This window comes from Chiloscyllium plagiosum, chromosome 12 (assembly GCF_004010195.1).
Source record: "Chiloscyllium plagiosum isolate BGI_BamShark_2017 chromosome 12, ASM401019v2, whole genome shotgun sequence".
In the NCBI taxonomy this organism is placed as follows: domain Eukaryota; kingdom Metazoa; phylum Chordata; class Chondrichthyes; order Orectolobiformes; family Hemiscylliidae; genus Chiloscyllium; species Chiloscyllium plagiosum.
This window is the reverse complement of record NC_057721.1, coordinates 49065859-49081052: the sequence shown is the minus strand read 5'-3', so window position 1 is coordinate 49081052 and position 15194 is coordinate 49065859. Positions and strand designations below refer to the sequence as shown.

At 42.4% G+C, this 15194-nt stretch overlaps 1 protein-coding gene across 1 annotated transcript in view; it reads left to right on the top strand.

The window, feature by feature from the left end:
* gsk3ba (glycogen synthase kinase 3 beta, genome duplicate a) overlaps positions 1-15194 on the top strand; it is a 189022-nt gene that overhangs the window by 100133 nt on the left and 73695 nt on the right. The window contains exon 3 of the mRNA XM_043701008.1: positions 5263-5346. Coding sequence (XP_043556943.1) covers positions 5263-5346 — 84 coding nt within the window. The remainder of the gene's footprint in view (positions 1-5262; positions 5347-15194) is intronic.

The window sequence follows — 15194 nt, the reverse complement described above, 5'->3', positions numbered from 1 at the left end:
ATTGGTCAGAGTATTGAGTACAGGAGTTGGGAGGTCATGTTGCGGCTATACAGGACATTGGTTAGGCCACTGTTGGAATATTACGTGCAATTCTGGTCTTCTTCCTATCGGTAAGATGTTGTGAAACTTGAAAGGGTTCAGAAAAGATTTACTAGGATGTTGCTAGGTTTGGAGGATTTGAGCTATAGGGAGAGGTTAAATAGGCTGGGGCTGTTTTCCCTGGAGCATCGGATGCTGAGGGGTGACCTTATAGAGGTTTATGAAATTATGAGGGGCATGGATAGGATAAATAAACAGTGTTTTCCCTGTGGTGGGGGAATCCAGAACTAGAGGGCATAGGTTTAGGGTGAGAAGGAAAGATATTAAAAAGAGCTGAGGGGCAGCTTTTTCATGCAGAGGTATGTATGGAATGAGCTGCCAGTGGAAGTGGTGGAGGCTAATACATTTAAAAGACATTTGGATTGGGTATATGCATAGAGTCATAAAGATGTACAGCATGGAAACAGTTTGGAGGGATATGGGTCGGGTGCTGGCAGGTGGGACTAAATTGAGTTGGGATATCTGGTCGGCTTGGATGATTTGGACCGAAGTGTCTGTTTCCATGCTGTACATCTCTGACTCTTAATCCTGAGGGACAAGATTTATATGTATTTGGAAAGGCAAGGACTGATTAGGAATAGTCACCATGGCTTTGCGTGTGGGAATTCATATGTCTCAAAGTTGATTGAGTTTTTTTTTGAAGTCGTCATGTAGAGGATTGATGAGGGCAGAGCAGTGGTCATGACCTGTATGGACTTCAATAAGGTGTTCGACAAGGTACCTCATGGTAAACTGGTTAGCAAGGTTAGAAGGCATAGAATAGAGGGAGAAGTAGCCATTTGAATGCAGAACTGGCTTGAAGAAAGAAGACAGTGATGGTGGAAGGTTGCTTGACCATTGGTGGGCCCCAAGGATCAGTGCTGGATCCACTGCTTTTTGTCACTTACATAAATGAATTGGATGTGAGCGTAAGAGAGATGATTAGTAAGTTTGTCGATGACACCAAAATTGCAGGTGTGAACAGTGAAGAAGGTCACCTTGAAGTGCAATGGGATATTAATCAGATGGACCAATGGACTGAAGAATGGCAGATGGAATTTACTTCAGATAAATGTTAGGTGCTGCATTATGGCCAGGTAAATGAGTGCAGGGCATATACAGTTAATTGTAAGGTCCTGGAGAGTGTTGCTGAACAGAGACCTTGGAGTGCTGGTTCATATTTCCCTGAAAGGGGAGTCTTATGTACATTGGAAAGTGAAAAAGGTGGTTGGTATGCTTTTCTTTATTGGAGGTTCTTTATTGGAGCCCTCCTGAAGAAGGGCTCATGCCCGAAACGTCGATTCTCCTGCTCCTTAGATACTGCCTGACCTGCTGCACTTTTCCAGCAACACATTTTCAGCTCATGCTTTTCTTTATTGGTCAGTGCATTGAGTATAGAGTTAGGATGTGTTGCGGCTGTACAGGACATTGGCTACGCCACTTTTGGAATAATGCATGCAATTCTGGGCTTCCTGTATAGGAAGGATGTTGTGAAACTTAAAAGGGTTCAGAAAAGATTTACAAAGATGTTACTGGGTGTGGAGAGGCTGAGTAGGCTGGGACTGTTTTCCCTGGAAAGTCAGAGGTTGAGGGGGTGACGTTAGAGGCTTATAAAATCATGAGGGACATGGATAGGGTGAATAGCCTAGTCTCTTCCCTAGGGTAGTGGAGTCCAAAGCTAGAGGGCATAGGTTTAAGGTGAGAGGGGGAAGATATAAAAGGGACCCAAGGTGCAACTTTTTCCATGCAGAGGGTGATGCGTCAATGGGATGAGCTGCCAGAGGATTTTGTGGAGTCTGGTACAATTAAAACAACTGAAAGGCATCTGGATAGGTATATGAGTAGGAAGGGTTAAGCAGGATATGGGTCCAATGCTGGCAAATGGGACTGGATTTATTTGGGATATCTGGTTGACATGGATGAGTTGGACTGAAGGGTTTGGTTCTGTGCTGTAAATCTATGACTCTAAGATTTAGGGAGGATCTGATCAAGCTGTTTAAGATTGAAGGGCACGGACAGGATGGATAGAAAGAAGCTGTTCTCTTGAGGTGAAAGGGAGTATATTTGTAAGGTGAAAGGCAGGACGTTTAGAGGGTATGTGAGGAAAACTTCACCCAGAGTGTGGTAGGGGTCTGGACTGCATTATCTGGAAGGAAGTGGAGGTGGGTAGCCTCAAACCTTTTTTTTTAAAATAAGTACTTGGAACACTTGAAGTGTTATGACATTCAAGGCTATGGGCCAAGTGCTAGAAGGTGGGACTAGTGTAGTTTTAATGGTATGGACTTGAGGGGCTAAAGGGCAAAAATATGATGAAGGGCTTTTGCCCGAAACGTCGATTTCGAAGCTCCTTGGATGTTGCTTGAACTGCTGTGCTCTTCCAGTACCACTGATCCAAAAATATTGAGCATCCCATCTACTCACTTCACAACAGGAGTAGAATTAGGCCTCTTGGTCCATCAAATCTGCTCCACCATTTGATCATGGCTGACATGTTTTTCAACTTAATTTTCCTGCCTTCTCCGCATAACCATTGATCCTTTTACCGATCAAGAACCTATCTATCTCTGTTGTAACTACACTCAAGACTTGGCCTTTACAGTGTTCCACAACAATGAGTTCCACAGGTTCACCATTCTCCTGGTTGAAAGAATTCTTCCTCATCTCCATTCTAAAAGATTGTCCCTTCATGCCGAGGCTGTGACCTCTGGTCCTAATCTCTCCTAGGAAACATTTGCTCTGTTTCTACTCGATCCAGGTTGTTCAAGATTTCAAGTTTCAATCAGACCCTTCCTCGTTCTTCTAAACTCTGAGCACAGACCCTGAGTCCTCAACCACTCCTCCTGACAAGCCCTTCATCCCTGGAATCATTCTTGAAAACCACCTCTGAACACCCTCTAAAGCCATATCCATTCTTAGAGTACCATAAACTTCTCGCAACACTCCACAAATCGTCTGACCAGGCAAACCATGCCCCCATTTTTATAGCAGTCAACTTCTGTAATCTGACTTTCAAAAGTCTAGAATCTTAGTTAGCTTGAAGCTGCTGTGAGATGGTAAGTATATACGTAAGTGAGTTTAAGATGGGGAAATGGAGCACTGCAATTGGGTCGAATACTTAATTTTTAGGGAGTTGGGCTGTCTTTAATGGTCTTAATTTTTCCCAAGTATCAGGTTTTTTTTCTAATTGAAACCATTAAATTTCCCACCTGAAATGGAGACTTTCAGAGCAATTTTCGATTGTCCAGGCAATTCATTTGCAGTATGCTGCAATGAAATTCTGCAGTTCCTCATGCACAGTCCCATCAGAATGGAAGAAAAACTATCTGGCCATCTGAAAACTGCACCATTGTAACTAGAAATGTGAAGTTCTCTTGTCATTTTCAAGCATTGGGTGATGCAATTTTGCCATTGCTATATGAAAATGTCTATTATAAACCATCTATAGTTGACAATGACTCCATCATCTCTAAAATGAATATGCAAAACACTCAATGCATATCATCCAATACTTATTTAACATTTTAGAATGTTGATCCTTACTGCTTTACTTTATTTTTATTATACCACCAACACACTCATTATCTCGAGGCTTTATTGCAGTTTGGAAAAAGTAGGAAAAGGATTATTTTGAAATTGAGAAGGATGGATAATGGGAGAAAATTACTCTTGTATGTAACTGATTTGTCAAAGTTGTCTGTAAATTTATAAACGGAGTTTTGGTCTGGGAGTACAGATTCGATCTGTCAGAAAGGGGAGTATCAAGTGGCAATCCATGATTCATTGCAGAATTCTGAAATTTAGTACCAGGCATGTTCAGTTTAATCCTTGGGCTTTGCTCTTGTTATGCTGAAATTTGGGCAGGTAAAAACATGCTCCAGATTGTGGCAGACATGAAGACTGTGTTTGGTGGGTGTGTTGTGTAGTACCAAAGCTGAGTGTAATGCCCGTAGTGCAACTGCTTTTTCACCACTTTTCTCAGTCCATTTTTGCTGAAGGCTTGTACATGATTTTGTCACCTCTGAACTTTATCCTTTATCCTGCTGTTCAAACAATTTGGATGAGAATGTAGGAAATATGGTTGGTAAGTTGCAAATTATACCAAAATTGGTGGTATAGTGAAGAAGGTTATCTAAGGGTACAATGGGATCTTTATCAACTAGGTTAATGAACTGAGGAGTGGAAGATGGGAATTAATTTAAATAAATGCAAGATGTTGCATTTTCATAAGACAAACAAGGGTAGTACTTGCACACTTAATCTGGAGTGTTGTCGAACAGAGCGCGCCAGGGGTTCAGGTACATTGTTCCTTGAAAATTGCATCACAGAGTAGTGAAGAAGACGGTTGACATGCTTATGTTTATTGTTCAGATCATTGAATACAGGATTGGGATGACATGTTGCAGTTGTACAAGAACTGGTGAAACCACTTTTGGAATACTATTTAGTTCTGGTTGCCCTGCTATGGGAAGGATTCCATTATATTCGAAAGGTGCAGAAAAGATTTACACAGATCTCTTCTGGACGAGAGGGTTTGCGTTATAAGAAGAGGCTGGATAAGCAGGGATTTTGTTTCACTGGAGCGTAGGAAGTTGAGTCACTGTTTGTTTGAGTGACCCCACCCCCACCGGCAACTCCTGATGAAGGGCTTATGTCTGATATGTCAGCTCTGATGCTGAGCTTTTCCAGCGCCACACATTTCGACCTATAATCCACCCTCTGCCAAATCCAATAGAATTTCATCATATCCTTATCTTTCTAACCCCTTCACCCAAAAGAAAAGAATCGCCACCCACCATTCCTGAAACCTACGATTCTAGCCTGTTGTGCATGCAGTGTATATCTCTAATCCTTTGCTGTATCGGGATCGTACTTGCAACCTCCAGGGCTTTAATTTCTCAAACTCTCCCAGCAATGCTTCGCTTCTCACTGTACCATTTGATCCCAACACATTTATCGTATTTGCTGGATATTGGTCACTTCTGACTATGTTAACATATCTGTTGTGTCTGCTTCCATATAAGTGCAACTTGTCAATGATCAGTAATTGGAGCAAGTTCAATCAGGTAGCTGTTCCTGGAGCTTAAGTCTGTCATTTTAAGGAGTGTTGTTCTAGTGCTTGTTAACGAGCATCCAAATGTGAGTTTTAACTTTGCAAATAAATAGTTACTTTTTTTTGTTCTACAGAATCGTGAGCTGCAGATAATGCGAAAACTGGATCATTGTAATATCGTCCGATTACGGTACTTCTTTTACTCCAGTGGAGAAAAGGTATGTTTGTATATGTTTATTCGTGCTTGGGATCGGAGCGTCACTGGCAAGTAAAATGGTTTCCGCTACAATGGGATTAGCTCACTTGGCATTTCGGATGAACCTTGCTCCTTTACATCTTTTTTAATTCCATCATTCAATGTGAACTTTGCTAGTTAGGCCAGCATTTATTGCCCGTCCATAATTGATCTTTGTCGTTAAATGTCAGTCACATTACTCTGAGTCTAGCATCTCACGTAATCTGGGTCGGGTAAAATGGCAGATTTCCTTCACTAAAACTGAATAGGTTTTACTGAAAAGCAACATGGATACCATTAGGCTAGTTTGTTTTTTTTTCCCAGGTTTTTATTGAATATCAATATGTCATGATGGAATTCTACCCCATGTCCCCACAAGTAGTTACGGCATATGTGTTACTTTTATTAGACAAGGCATGGAGTTCAGGAGCAGAGTGTTATGCTGTAAAGAGAGGTTGATTGGACCACAGCTGGGGTATTGATTGCAGTTCTAGAATCCACATTTTGGAAGGGATGTGATTACACTGGAAAAGCTGCAGAGGAGATTAACCACTATGTTAAAAGCAAATTACTGCGGACGCTGGCATCTGAAACCAAAAGAGAAAATGCTGGAAAATCTCAGCAGGTCTGGCAGCATCTGTAAGGAGAGAAAAGAGCTGACATTTCAAGTCTAACTGACCCTTTGACAATGTCAGCTCTTTTCTCTCCTTACAGATGCTGCCAGACCTGCTGAGATTTTCCAGCATTTTCTCTCTTAACCACTGTTCCCTGCGCTGGAGTATTTCAGTTATGAAGAGAGATTGGACAAACTGAGTTGTTTTCCTTGAAGGAGAAGAGATTGAGGGGATATGATTCACATGTATAAAACTGAGGGGCTCAGACAGGGTAGGCAGAAAGGAACTTTACCATTGGTGGAGCGATCAGTGACAAGATGATACAGATTTCAGGTAAGGGGCATGAGGTTTACAGCAGATGTGAAACAAAAATCTTTTCACTCCAGGGGGTGGAACTGTTGAACTCACTGCCTGTAACAGTCATAGAAATATATGGCACAGAAACAGACCCTTCAATCCAATTTGTCCATGCCAACCAGATATTCTAAATTAACATGGTCCCATTTGCCAGCACTTGGTCTATATACCTCTAAATCCTTCGTATTCATATACCCATCCAGATGCCTTTTTTAAATGTTGTAATTGTACCAGTCTACTCCGCTTGCTCTGGCAGCTCATTCCATACATGCACCACCCTCTGTGTGGAAAAAGTTGCCCCTTCGGTCCCTTTTAAAATTTTCCCTTCTCACCCTCTAGTTCTGGATTCCCCCAACCCAGGGAAGAGATGCTGTCTATATACCCTATCTATGCCCCTCTTTATCAATCACTACAAGGTCACCCCTCATCCTACAACACTCCAGGGAAAACAGCCCCAGCCTATTCAGCTTCTCCCTGTAGCTCAAATCCCCAACCCTGGCAACATCCTCGTGAATCTTTTCTGAACCCTTTCAAGTTTCACAACATCCTTCCAATAGGAAGGAGACCAGAATTGAAGGCAGTATTTCAAAAGTGGCCTAACCAATGTCCTGTATAGCCGCAGCATGACCTCCCAACACCTATACTCGATGCTCTTGCCAGTAAAGAAAATCATACCAAATGCCGCCTTCACTATCCTATCTACCTAAGACTCCACTTTCAAGGATCTATGAATCTATACTCCAAGGTTCCTTTGTTCAGCATCACTCCCCAGGACCTTATCCATTAAGTGTATGTATCCTGCCCTCATTTACCTTTCCAAAACATAGCACCTCACATTTAACAAAATTAAACTCCCACCTGCCTCTCCTCAGCCCATTCCCTCATTTGATTAAGTCCCCTTGTAATCTGAGGTAACCTCCTTCTGTGTCCATACTCCTCCAATTTTGGTGTCATCCGCAAACTTACTAATTATACCTCCTGTGTTCACACCCAAATCATTTATACAAATGACGAAAAGCAGTGGACCTTGCGGCACCCCACTGGTCACAGGCCTCCAGTCTGAAAAGCATCTCTGCACTACCACCCTCTAACTTCTACCTTCAAGCCAGTTCTGTATCCAAATGGCTAGTTCTCCCTGGATTCCATGAAATCAAACTTGTTAACCAGTCTCCCATGAGGAACCTTGTCAAACACCTTACTGAAGTCCATGTAGATCACGTCCACTGCTCTGCCCTCATCAATCCTCTTTGTGACTTCTTCAAAAAAAACTCAATCAAGTTCGTGAGACATGATTTCCCAGGCACAAAGTCAGGCTGACGATCCCTAATCAGTCCTTGCCTTTCCAAATACATGTAAATCCTGTCCCCTAGGATTCCTTCCAACAACTGGCTCACTGGTTTATAGTTCCTTGGCTCGTCCTTACCACGTTTCGTAAATAGTGGCACCACATTAGCCAGCCTCCAGTCTTCTGGCACCTCACCTGTTACTATCGATGAAACAAATATGTCAACAAGGGGCCCACAATCACTTACCCAGCTTCCCACAGAGTTCTGGGGTACACTTGATCAAGGCCTGGGAGTTTATCACTTTTGTGTTTTACGTCATCCAGCAGCACCACCTGTGTAATATGGACATTTTTCACGATATCACCATCTATTTCCCCACATTCTGTAATCTTCTATGTCCTTTGCCACAGTAAACACTGATGCAAAAATACTCATTTAGTATCTCCCCCATCTCCTGTGGCTCTACACATAGGCTGTCTTGCTGATCTTTGAGTGCCCCTCTTCTCTCCCTCGTTAGCCTTTTGTCCTTAATATATTTATAAAATCCCTTTGGATTCTCCTTAACCCTATTTACCAAAGCTATCTCATGTCCCCTTTGCCATCCTAATTTCCCTCTTTATATATACTGCTACTGCCTTTATACTCCTCTAAGGATTCACTTGATCTCTGCTGTTTATATTTGACATATGCTTCCTTTTTTCTTAACCAAAACCTCAATTTCTCTAGTCTACCAGTTTTGCCTTTCACCCTAACAGGAATACACTGTCTCTGGACTTCTGTTATTTCATTTTTGAAGGCTTCCCGTTTTCTAGCTGTCCCTTTTACCTGTGAACATCTGCCCCCAATCTACTTTTGAAAATTCTTGCCTAATACCATCAAAATTGGCCTTTCTCCAGGTTAGAATTTGAATTTTTAGATCCGATCTATCCTTTTCTATCAAAACTAACAGAATTGTGGTCGCTGGCACCAAAGGAAACATATGTCAAATATAAACACCTCAGTCACCTGCCCTGCCTTGTTTCCCAAGAGTAGGCAAAATTCTGCACTTTTTTCCTCAGATGGTGAAGGCTAACACGAGAAGACAAAGCTTTAAATTGAAGGGTGATAGATTTAGGACAGGTTTTGTTTACTCGGAATAGTATGCCTGTGGAATGGCCTGCCTGCTGGCCTGCTTGCAACAGTAGTAGACTCGCTGACGTTAAGAGCATTTAAATTGGCATTAGACATGCGTATGTATGACAATGGAACGGTGTAGGTTAGATGGGCATCAGATTAATTTCACAGGTTGGCTCAACATCGAGGGCTGAAGGGCCTGGATTGCACTGCAACGTTCTATGTTCTGTAGTAGGTATATCCACATACTGAAGCAGAAAATTTCCTTGTACTCACTGAACAAATTTCTCTCCATCTTAACACTGTGGCAGTCCAAGTCTATGTTTGGAAAGTTAAAACCCTCTACCATAGCCATCATAGTTTTCTTAGAGATGACTGAAATCTCCTTAGAAATTTGGTCCTCAATTTCCTGCTGACCACTGTGTGCGCGGAGGTGGGGGGGGGGTGGGTCTATAATACAATCCCAAAAAGGTGATCATCCCTTTCCTATTTTGCAGTTACACGCAAACGCGCACGCACACACGCGCACGCACGCACGCGCACACACTCCATCTCGTCCTTCCTGTAGCATTTGTAGCCTGGAACATGAAGTTGCCAGTCCTATCCATCCCTGAGCCATGTCTTTGTAATTGCAATGATATTCAAGTCCCATGTTCCTAACCATGACCTGAGTTCATCTATCTTCCCTTTTAGGCCTCTTGCATTGAAATAAATGCAGTTTAATTTATCCTATCTCATTTCTGCTTTGTTCCTGCCTGCCCTGAGTGTTTGACTTGTTCCTTTTCCCAACTGTACCAGTCTCTGATCTCTTTGCTCACTATTTCCTGGGTCCCACCCCCCCCACCTTACTAGTTTAAATCCTCTTGAGCAAATCTCCCTTCCAGTATTTTAGTTCCCTTTCAATTTAGATGCAATCTGTTCTCCATGTACCGGCCATTTCTACCCCAGAAGAGATGCCAGAGATGTGAATCCTTCTCTCCTGCACCAGCTCTTCAGCCAAGCATTCATCTGCTCAATCCTCCGATTGCGACCCTCACTAGCTTGTAGCACCAGGAATAATCCAGATATTATGACTCTCGAGGACCTCTTTAAATTTCTGCCTAACTTCCTATATTCTCCCTTCGGTATCTCATCCTTTTCCCTTCCAATGTCATTAGTTCCAATGTATACAATGACTTTCTGCTATTCCCTCTCCCCTTTGAGAATATTCTGCAGCCTTTCCGCGATATCCTTGATCCTGGCAACAGAGAGGCAACACACTGTTCTGATTTTTTACTGCTGGCCGCAGGAACCTCTGTCTGTACTTCTGACTAGACGGTCCCCTATCACAATTGGTCGCTTGGAACCCAACATACCCCTCATTACATTAGAGCCATTCTTGGTGCCAGAAACTTGGCTGTTCATGCTACATTCCCCTGAGTCAATCACCCGCTACATTTTCCAAAACAGCATACTTGTTTGAGATGGAAATAACCACAGGAGACTCCTGTACTACCTGCCTACCCCTTGTCGCTTTCCTGGAACTAATCCATCTACCTGAATGTATCTGCAGTTTTTCTCCATTCCTATAATTGCCATCCATCACATCTCCAGCTCCTATAAATTCCTTATTGCCTTTAACTGTTACTCCAACCGATTCATGCGCTCTGATAGGATTTGCAACCAAAGACACTTCCTGCAGGCATAATCATCAGTAACATGGAAACTCTCCCTAAACTCCCACATCCGACAGGAAAAGCACATCACTCTACTAAAAAGGCTATCTTTGCTCTTTCGCAGTCTATTGACCCAGAAAATAGCACCATCTTATCGCTCTTAAAAAGAAACACTGCTGCAGGTCAACTTAATACAGAAGAACCTTGATTATCCGAAAGACGCGGGTGGGAGTATTTGGTGTGGTTAATCGAATTCCAGATATCGAATGCCGGGTGACATAGTTCAGCCAAGCATCAGGATCTTGCTGGATAATTTGATATTCGGATAATCAAATGCTGGATAATAGCAGTTCCTCTGTACTTGGGGCTTATATTATTAAAATTGGATCAAGAGACAGATCTCAATAAAATATATAAGCAAGAATATAAAGAGAATCAACAAACCTTCACAAACCTTGCAATAATCAAGAATGAATGCACTCTACTTCCTATTGTAGATTTATAGCAAGGCTATACTTTAAAAAAAACTATGCACTTGTCTGTTCCTGTGCTGTGAGCTCTCACAGGTTTCTCTAAGGTCCGCTGTGAATTTAGTTGTTTGTTAATTTTTCCTAGATGCACTCCAATGTCTAGAGATGCTTGAACTCAAGCAATCAAGGCAGCAGTTAACTGTGCAGATTCACTGCTGTCAGACAGCTATAGAGGTTTCTTTCTCTGACCATGTAGTCTCTGTCTTCCTCCTCTTAAAAGAACCGTTGTTTTGTTGTTTTGTTTTCCCCAAACTTCCAAAACAATGCAACAGCATTTAAAAAGTAATTGCTGCTCCTGGAGTTCAAAGAAATCACCTCCAGCACCTAAAATAACTCAAAACAAGGAACAGTTCTTACATCCACAATTTAGATATAGAATCCCTCAAGATTTCAGAATATTTAGATGTTCACTTGCGATGCTAGAGTGTACAAGACAATGGGCCAAGTGCTGAAGAATAGGATTAGAATTGTTGGATGGTTTTTGACTGACACGTGCTCAATGGGCCGAAGGACCTTTTTCTATACTGTAGACCTCTATGACCCTACAATATTAGCCTGAATTACTTGGTCAATGATATTACCACTTTCCTCATCAGGTGGAGGGGTTTGTATACCTGCATAACTGGGGCTCATTCTGGGGTAGGTGGGACCTCTACAAACGGATGGTCTTCACCTGAACTAGAGGGATACCAATATCTTGGGGGGGGGGGTGGGGTAAAATTTGCTAATAGTATTCGGGAAGGTTTAAATTATTTCTGAATGGGGATGGGAATCAAAATTTTAGTTCGTGTCCAGGAGGTTGAGAGTAGTGAGGTCAGAAATTTGGTTTCAAGATCACAAGAGTTCACTGGCAAGCAAAAAGGTGGTTTGAAGTGTGTCTACTTCAACTTCAGGAGCATCTGGGTGAACTTGCAGGATAAGTTGGTACCTGAGACTTTGATGTTGTGGTGATTTTGGAGACATGGATAGAACCGGGACAAGAATGGTTGTTGGAGGTTCCGGGATTTAGATGTTTCCGTAAGAACAGAGAAAATGGTAAAAGAGGGGGAGGTATGGCATTGTTAGTCAAGGACAGTATTACGGTAGCAGAAAAGACATTTGAGGACTTAACTGCTGAAGTGGGAAACCTGAAAGAAGCAGTACATCATGTTGGGTGTTTTCTATAGTCCTCCAAATAGCTCCAGAGATAACAAAGGTAATTCTGCATAGGAGCATGAGTAACAGGGTAGTTGTTGTGGGAGAGTTTCATTTTCCAAATATTGACTGGAAATACTATAGTTCCAGTACTTTAGATGGATCAGTTTTTGTCCAATGTGTGCAGAATGGTTTCCTGACTCCGCATGTAGACAAGCCAACAAGGCACAAGGCCACGTTGAATTTGATACTAGATCATGAACGTGGCCAGGTGCTAGGTTTGGAGGTAGGTGAGCACATTGGTGATAGTGACCACAATTAGGTTATGTTTCCTTTAGCGATACAAAGGGATAGATATAAAATGAAGGCAATTATGATGCGATTAGGCAAGATTTAGGATGCATAGGATGGGGGAGGAAACTACAGGGGATGGACACAATTGAAATGTGGAGTCTATTCAAGGAACTGCTGCTGCACGTCCTTGATAAGTACGTACCTGTCAGGCAGGGAGGAAGTGGTCGAGCGAGGGTGCCGTAGTTTACTAAAGAAGATGAATCTCTTTTCTCAAGAGGAAGAAGACTACTTGTTAGGATGAGATGAAACTCAGTTCAGGCACTTGAGAGTTACAAGCTAGCCAGGAAAGACCTAAAGAGAGAGCTAAGAAGAGTCAGGGGGGAACATGAGAAGTTGTTGGCAGGTAGGATCCAAGAAAACCCTAAAAGCTTTTTATAGGTATATCGTGAATAAAAGAATGACGAGAGAAAGATTTGGGCCAATCAAAGATAGTAGTGTGAAGTTGTGCATGGAGTCCGAGGAGATGGGGGAAGTGCTAAATATTTATTCGTCAGTATTCACATTGGAAAAAGACAATATTGCCAAGGGGTATACTGATATACAGGCTACAAGACTAGACTGGATTGAGGTTCACAAAGAGGTGGTGTTTGCAGTTCTGAAAAGTGTGAAAATAGGTAAGTTCCCTGGGCTGGATCGGATTTACCCCAGGATTCTTTGGGAAGCCAGGGAGGAAATTGCAGAGCCTTTGGCTTTGATCTTTGTCGTCATTGTCTACGTGAATAGTGCCAGAAGACTGAAGGATAGCAAATGCTGTCCCCTTGTTCAAGAAGGGGAGTAGAGACAACCATGGTAATTATAAGACCAGTGGGCCTTACTTCAGTTGTGGGTAAAGTGTTGGAAAGGGTTATAAGAGATCAGATTTATGATCATCTAGAATGGAGTAAGTCTATTAGGGATAGTCAACACTATTTTGTGAAGAGTGGGTTGTGCCTCTCAAACCTTATTGAGTTCTTTGAGATGGTGACCAAACAGGTAGATGAGGATAACGTAGTTTGTGGTGTATATGGATTTCAGTAACGCATTTTATAAGGTTCCCCAAAGTAGGCTATTACACAAAGTAGAGAGGCATGGGATTAAGGATGATTTAGTGGTTTGGATCAGAAATTGGCTAGCTGAAAGAAGACAGGGTGGTGGTTGATGGGAACTATTCATCCTGGAGTTCAGTTACTAGTTTATGTATTGCAAGGATCTGTTTTGGGGCCACTTGTTTGTCATTTTTATAAATGACCTAGACGAGGACATAGAAGGATGAGTTAGTAAATATGCGGGTGACGCTAAGGTCAATGGAGTTGTGGATGTTGCAGGTTACAGAGTGACATAGATGAGCTGCAGAGCTGGACTGAGAGGTGGCAAATGGAGTTTAATGCAGAAAAGTGAGAGGTGATTCACTTTGGAAGGATCAACAGGAATAATGAGTACTGGGCTAATGGTAAGATTTTTGGTGTATAGGTGAGCAGAGAGATCTGTGTCCATGTGTATAGATCCCTGAAATGTGCCACCCAGGTTGATAGGGTTGTCAAGAAGGCATACGGTGTGCTAGCATTTATTGGTAGAGGGATTGAGTTTTGGAGCCACGAGATCATGCTGCAGCTGTACAAAACTCTGGTCAGGCTATGTTTGGAGTTAACCTGGTCAACACATTATAGGAAGGATGTGGAAGGTTTTAGAGGAAAGGTTGAGGGACTTGAGGCTGTTTTTGTTAGAGAGAAGGAGGTTGACGGCTGACTTAATTGAGACATATGATAATCAGAGGGTTGGATAGGGTGGACAGTGAGCCTTTTTCCTCCGGTTATGATGGCTAGCATGAGGGGACATAGCTTTATTTTGAGGGGTGACAGACATAGGACAGCTGTCAGAGGTAGATTCTTTACTCTGTAGTAGGGGCATGGAACACCCTGCCTGCAACAGTAGTGGACTTCCAACTTTAAAGACATTTAAATGGTCATTGGACAAACATGGATGAAATTGAAATAATGTAGGATAGATGGGCTTCACACTGGTTCCTCAGGTGGGTGCAACATTGAGGGCCGAAGGGCCTGTACTGTGCTATTACGTTCTCTAATCTGAAGTCGCAAAGGCCAGATGCTTCAAAAGTGCAGATTTTGTTCCCTTAAGAAAATCTTTTAAGACCATAAGACACAGGAATGGAAGTAAGGACATTCAGCCCATTGAGTCCATCTGCCATTCAATCATGCCTGATTGGCATTTCAATAGCACTTACCTGCACTCTCCCCATAGCCCTTAATTCCTTGGGAGATCAAGAATTTATCAATTTCTGCCTTGAAGACTACTCTGTATCTCATAAGCCAATCCCCTCAGCTCCAGAATCAACCTTGTGAACCTTCCCTGCACCCCCTCTTGTGCCAGGGGGCACTAGTCTCCTTTCTCAAGCAAGGAGACCAAAACTGCACGCAGTATTCCATGTGAGGCCTCACCAGCAGCCTATACAACTTCAACATAACCTCCCAGCTTTTAAATTCAATCACTTTATCAATGAAGGACAAAATTCCATTTATAATCTTAGTTACCTGTTGCACCTGCACACCAATCTTCTGTGATTCATGCACAAGGACACCCAGGTCTCTCTGCATAGCAGCATGCTGCAATTTTTTTACCATTCAAATAAGCTTCCCTTTTACTGTTATTCAATCACACTTCAGCAGCTACGGGCAAACAACAATGAAAACTCAGCTCTTAACTTTTAGTTTCAGCCTGAATAACTGTATAAACTCCCATTAACATTTAATACATTACGCATGTACATGTAGTGGTCTCCGTTCACAGGATT